This window comes from Lepidothrix coronata, unplaced genomic scaffold, assembly GCF_001604755.1.
Source record: "Lepidothrix coronata isolate B3197 unplaced genomic scaffold, Lepidothrix_coronata-1.0 Scaffold18, whole genome shotgun sequence".
In the NCBI taxonomy this organism is placed as follows: domain Eukaryota; kingdom Metazoa; phylum Chordata; class Aves; order Passeriformes; family Pipridae; genus Lepidothrix; species Lepidothrix coronata.
In genome coordinates, this window is record NW_016690198.1 from 608,963 (window position 1) to 615,597 (window position 6,635).

At 38.1% G+C, this 6,635-nt stretch overlaps 1 protein-coding gene across 4 annotated transcripts in view; it reads right to left on the reverse strand.

The window, feature by feature from the left end:
- The window catches only part of MCTP1 (multiple C2 and transmembrane domain containing 1), a 177,056-nt gene that overhangs the window by 10,396 nt on the left and 160,025 nt on the right, over positions 1 to 6,635 (reverse strand). For 3 of the 4 annotated variants that reach the window (XM_017807237.1, XM_017807236.1, XM_017807235.1), the window contains 2 exons: positions 3,980 to 4,089; positions 1,076 to 1,185 (listed from right to left, as the gene is read on the reverse strand). In XM_017807237.1, coding sequence (XP_017662726.1) covers positions 1,076 to 1,185; positions 3,980 to 4,089 — 220 coding nt within the window. Of the gene's footprint in view, positions 1 to 1,075; positions 1,186 to 3,979; positions 4,090 to 6,635 lie in introns of those variants that run through there. The other variant, XR_001873544.1, reaches the window with a different exon arrangement.

Consider the following 6,635-nt stretch of genomic DNA (forward strand, 5'->3'; position numbering starts at 1 on the left):
TTCAAAGTTCACGTGTATGTGCTAGGAAGAATGAAATTTTGGGAACAAACTAAGAGTTTGGTTACACCTGTGATATAGGTTATGTGAGGGAGAAGTAAAACTCCAAAGACAGGAAAAGAAAGGAAGCCCACATGCTTGTTTCTGTTAGTTCTGTAGAAATACTTTTGTACATATCCCCTTAATTGCTTCTGCTCCATTTTAAATATTCTGCTATGATTATTTATGAAAACACACTAAGAATTTACTAATACTGACTGATCAATAAAAAATTAATTCTTTAGAGTCAGCTGAATGATTTTATGTTGTCTCCTGAATTCAAAAGTTTTTTACAAAAGTGAGATTGTTATTCTTTCTTCAGAAAGAAAATCTAGCCACAGATTTAACTATGCTGTTCACAAATCTGTGGTACTGAGTAAGGGTACAGCTGCCAGTGGTATAGGATGTATTGAAAAGATGTACAAATGAAAACTGGGAGCATTATTTACAACAGATGGGGTAACGGCAGCTTTTTAAAATCAGTATAAAGAATTGATATAGGGACAATTGATATTGTAGTGAGAGTCTGGATCAATCATAATTCCACCCCCCTACCCACTCTTACTTTCTGTTCCTTATCAACCAGCCAAATACCACCCATTCCTTTTTGTCCAACCAAAGGTGACCCCTTAAACAGGTTTGTTGTTGCTATGTTTACATACACTTTCACAAGATAAAGTACTGCAGTAAAAAAGGCATATTGTCCTAAATGCACTATATAGATTGAAATGCCCCTGTTTGTGTACAAGTAGTGAAAATAAATCAGAGTAATACCTAGACAAAGCTACATTTTGATATATGAAGAATCCTCATGGCTACATGTTCATAGTATGATTAAGTCTGCAATGCCAGCCAAGAAAAATGCATTTTGCAGATGGGCTTACATCTTTACAGAGTTGCGATTTTTAACTAACCTGCTTGTTTCCATCATGAGGCAGCTTCATGACCATAAATACCAAAAAGTACTGACAATGTAAGTCATCCCTTACAAAGCACAGGGTTTTAAGTGGTATAGACAGTTTAAAAAGGCTTTACTTACCCCAGACAAGAACAATGTATCTCAGTGGAATGAAATACAGGATGACAGTGAACACAGAGAGGGCAACAATCGCCAGCCAGCTAAGGAATGGGACAGTCCAGTTGAATGTACTAAAAGAAAAATTAACAGAAGTCAGGACTGAGGTCAGCCAACAGACCCAATAAAAGAACAAATAACGGGCAGGAGAGTGGGAGAAGTGCCACTTTCCATCAGGGTGAACAAACTGAGTCTACAAATGAATGCATGGATGTTGGACATCAGGGAGAGCCTGGGCTTGGATCCACTGTTAGTGGAAATGAAAGGAGGTCCTGGCTTCACCCACTCGCCTGCTGAATGGCACCTCTCCCTGCCCAACAGCACACATCTGCCAAGAGAACTACTGCTCTGCTCTTTGGAAATCTCAGTGCTTGTCCCCAGTCTTAGCATCAGGCAAGACACACAGAACTCCTTATTCCCTAAATGTATTCCCACAGGCAACTCAGATTGCTTTCTTCAATACTAGGGTAGAAGTAGGATACAATAACTGGAAAAGTATTGCTAGGGCTTTCTGTTTTATCACCTCACTGTTCCACTGTAAGGGCAGCACAAGCAGTTAAAGGCTGAGCAGGGACATTTCCCTCTGTCTGAGGTATAGATGCACTCCTCAATCAGGTGCCCTTCCGTTTTGGGGGAAAAGGAAAAGGTAAGTGTATGGGTATGGAAAGCTGGAAACTCATCCAATGAGCTTAAGGAGGAGAAGGTTAAGAAAAAAAAAAAAGAAGGGGGTAGAACAGTCAGTCCTGAAGGCAACACTAGATGAAGGAAGGAAATAAAATTCCATTGGGTGGCAAACAAACAAACAAAAAAAAAAAGGACACAAGGAGGAAAAAAGGAGGGAGTGGCATAAGGTAAAGAGGTAAAGTACATTGCAGAAAAAGCAAAGGAAAGCTTATCTACCAAATAAAATAAAATATAAAATAAAATTAAATAAGTAAATGTTATTTATCTATGGATAAAGGAAAAAAAAATCTGGGATCCCATCAGAGTTTCAGGACGTTCATTACCTTTTCCAAAAGTCACAGATTACAACATACTTACTAAGGATCCCAAACTCTGTGACAAAACACTGCTGGTCACCTAATTTTGCAGAGGTTGAGGTGTGAGGAAGAGAAAGTTAATGAGTCTTGAAACAGTGTGCTGTGGCTCTCCAACCTCCATGTGCAGAGAAGAGAAAAGCTAGATGATAAATTTACATGTATATCCCATAAAAACACTGGTTAAAGGGAGCTTGGCTCAGTGGGTTTGTTCCACGAAGGCACCACCATATCAAAAGTGTTGCATGACATTCATCCAGAAGGAAAATGTGGCTTTGGCTCTAAATAGCCTCATGATACTCTTTAAAGTATTCCTACTAACTACATCCCCGATCAATGTGATTACATTATTTTGGCTTCTCTAGCAGAATAATTATTTGAATTGCTAGCCATATTTTTCATAATGAGGTCTGGCTTCCTGTGTTTATTTGTCTTATTTTCTCGCTGGCAATTTTGACATGTCTCCAGAATGAACATTATGTTAGTGTCACTTAGTGTCGGATTCCTCCTTTTATCCTCAAGGGACACCTGCTCTTTTCCCCTCTTCTGTATGCGTTTGGGATGAACAGAAGGTCTGCTCATGTTCCTGTGACTCGGCTGTATGCAATGGATCACAGACACACCATGTGTGGGAGCACTGGCTCCTCACTTAGCAAACCTCCTTATGTGCTATGTTAGCACAGCATTCAGTACAGGTTTCCCATTATAGTTTTAGAAGCAAATTAGGAGCAAAGATTTATAGTCTCACTCAGTTTAGAAAACTCTGTTGGTCTCATCTGGTACATAATAGAACAAACCCTACTTCCAAAATGCACAATTAAAAAAACTAAGTCATCAAGACAACTTCCACAAATAGCCTTTTGATAAAAGACTTTTTTCAGAGACAGGTTCATTTTTTTGACTGGAAAACTTGTGTGATACAATATGCTTGCACCTGCCTCTGCTGCTGTGAACACAGCCTGCCTGTAAGTGTCCCCACGGAAATGTTTCCCAGGCTTTCCTATTAGGGTATTTCCTCTTAAACACAAAAATGGCAACCTCCTCTTCATCAAGACAGAATAGAACAGAAGAGAGATGATCCTCAGGATTCCTGCAGACTGACCTCCATCCAAGGCACCAGTTTCCTAAAATTCACATCCAAAAGTGAATCAGGTGGTGGTGTGATGTGCCTGGCTTTGGAGGCATGGAAAACCAAGTCAGTCCTGTCCCTGCTTTGCAGCTGACAGCTGGAAGGCATCTTTCTGGAACCAGTCTCATCTCAAATACTAAACCCTGTGCTGCTGTTCACTGACCATGTCAGAAATACAACGCATTTCCTTCAGTAAATATCAGATCTTCTCTTTCTTAATGCCTAGATTTGTTGGCAATTCTTATATATCATGTATTAAGTATTACAAATTACAAATACTCTAGAAGGAAAGGTTTTGCTAAGGTACATAAATACAACTTCCAGCAAGTGGAAGTTATGCACGTTGTTAAAATACTATTCAGCTCTGCTTATTTCCTTTATCAAAGCTGCATTTTTTTATTATTATTTTAAAATAACTACTGTTAGACCTCTCAACAAGATTCTCTTTCTGGTTTACTTAAAAACCTTAGTTCTGATTTTTTTCCCAATTAATATAATTCTAAATTTCAGAATTAATATGACAGGATTTTCATTGACTGATGGCCTCCGCAAGCAAAGTAAATATAGATGAGTTTGAACGATGGATCATCCAAAACTGGAGTCCCCTGAAATAAATAAATAAAGGTCTAATATTTTGTATCTCTGCATGGAAAAAGTATGAACAACATTAGAGAGCAATCCAGCACCTGTGTCAGCACTTACTTCTTGATCCTTTCACCAAATGAAGCAATTTCATCAAGGATATTCTGAACAGTGACACACACCTCCTGGATGGCATAAAGTCTATTCATAAATCCTTTTTTTTCACCTTCCTAAAGAAAAGAATAGGAATAGTTGAATAAAAGAATTTCTGACAGTATAAAAAGGATTGTATATCCATCAGTTAAGTTTCAAAAGTGCCCATGTTACAGATTCATGGAAAAGGAATTGTTAAAACGTGGCAATTGGAAAATGTTTTCTTGTCCTTTAAGCAGTGCTTACTGGCAATACATATGGTTTAGTATATATGCTGAGCTCCACACAATTTTGTTTGTCACTGCATTAGTTTCTAAATATATATTGCAATAAGCCAGGTCTCTACATTTTAAACATGCTGAAGGTGCCAACCTTGTATGTTGTGTGCTCTTTCAAGTGATAAGAGTCATAAGGGAGAACAATGGCAGTTTGTTGAAATGCTGTTTCTTGCACTGATGTAGGCACCAGGAAAATAAACATTCCTGGTGGGAGGCACTGAGTGAGAAACCAGAAAGACCTCAGCTACAGGGACAATTCCCTCTGACTCCAATTTGTGTTTAAGGTTCACATGTACCTGTGCCACCCATCATCATCTATTCTACCTTGGCTGGTGAGCACATGCTCCTTGTCTCTCTCTCACTTTTCCCAACTAATATTCAAGTGCTTCAATACATGAAATATATGGCAAATATAACTCCACTTGCCTTTACAATACAGATTAGTGAAACCCAAAAGCATATAAAATGCCAGCCATTGACAAAATGGGAGATGCAGGGGAGGTATCATTGTAGGAATTAATTTAATTACCTCCTTATTTGTTCAGGTTTCACTATTAGGACTTTTATTCACCAAGTCATCAATTTATGGTAATGTAGCAGTCTAAAAGTACTTTCATTCTTACTAAATTTGTCAAGATTATTTGTGCCCTAAAAATGTGGGAGTTCTTTCATAAACAGTGACCATTTCCACCTAAAACCAGGAACCACCCTCAGTAAGACATATTCTAGGGTCTTTGATAGATTTGCCATCAGTGCATGTTGTCCTTCTTTCTGCTAACCCAAGCAGACTTTGCCTCCCAGAAGAACTCAACAACGTGCTGCCCAGGTACATCAATACACTCCATGGGCCATTCCTCAAACAGGCTTTCTCCTCTTCTGACAATCTCTTCATTTTCCCCCCATTATCCTTCTATCTCTGAACCCAGACAGGTTGTAGCATCAACTCCACTCAGACCCAACAGCACTTTCAAAACAATGCTGTGTTAGATGAGATTAAAATGAAGCATCACCATGAAAAAAAATTAGTTTCCCTTCATTTTTTTTCCAGACTACAGATAAGCCAAATGGGTATGTTCAACATTACCCATCAGTTGATGTCATATTACCCCATATAGTTTGAATGTGACTGCTGAAAATATGAAATGGAAAGAAAATTTTTCACTATTAGAAAAAGATTTCCTTTAAAAAGTTCAACCTTTTGTTTTGATTAAACACAGTCATCACAAACCATGATACAAAAGTCTCTGTCATTGACTCCAAAGTTCAGCATCTAAGAAATTAGCATATGTTGCATTTAATTTTTCTTTTCTTCTCCTGATGCTTAACCAGCAGACAGTATATTGGTTCACTTATTTTGTTGACATTTTTGCTGGCTTAAACTAGGTTGGAAGAAAACATCATTTAACATTTAATCATCTGAAATCACTTCAACAACGCTGGTTCTGCTTGTCAAGATTACTTGTGAAGATGTTGAAAGTATTTAGTTACAGAACACAGATTGTCTAAAAATAAACAATCATGAGAGAGCAGACAGACAGAGATGGCAAAACTACTTTCAGTGACCAAGTGTCATTTATAAACCAAGCACTTCAGACAAAGCAAAACCACCACTTTCTCAGGCAATGTGAAAGAGCTTATGCTCTCATTTAAGATCAATAATTACAGTATCACAAAGAAATGTTTTTGTTTTCTGAGGATGACCATAAGCACACCCAGTGATATCAACTATATCCACTGCTGCACAGCAAAACAGAGTCATTTATGTAAGTTATTTCCTCAATGTCTTCTGCATTCTTGAAGCCTTGACAATGCATTATTGTCCTCAGGTATACAGCTTCTGGGGAAGTGGAGCATATATCCAGCATGCTTCATTTGTCATCAGAAAATAGGTACCTGCTCTATTCCTTCATGTAAAACACATACTTCCAGTACCGGAGAAATATGAAAGTCATGTTTTCTTGTATACCAGAAGTAAATAGGCCATACAGAAATCACAGGTATTTTTCTGCTTTTCAAATATACATACACTTTGCTTCTTCAGTTTTGTATAATAGATTCTGCCCTCTCTGTCAAGTTATTTTGATTTACAATTAACTTGTGTGAGAAAAGAATTATGTAACTGTAACAAAACCAGTACTCTGTGACATCTCCAGAACTCAGCTGGGGTTACATTCAGAAGTCCTGAGGCTGTTTTAATTTACAAATATTTTACAGGACAAATTTGTACCTTTGTTTAGGAATGGCACTTCCTAATTTAGTGCTTCCACTGAGCCTCTCCAAACCATGCTGCCACTCACTCCATTTCCCCCTCCCTGCTGTGGCGGGCTGGAGATGAGAATTGGAGG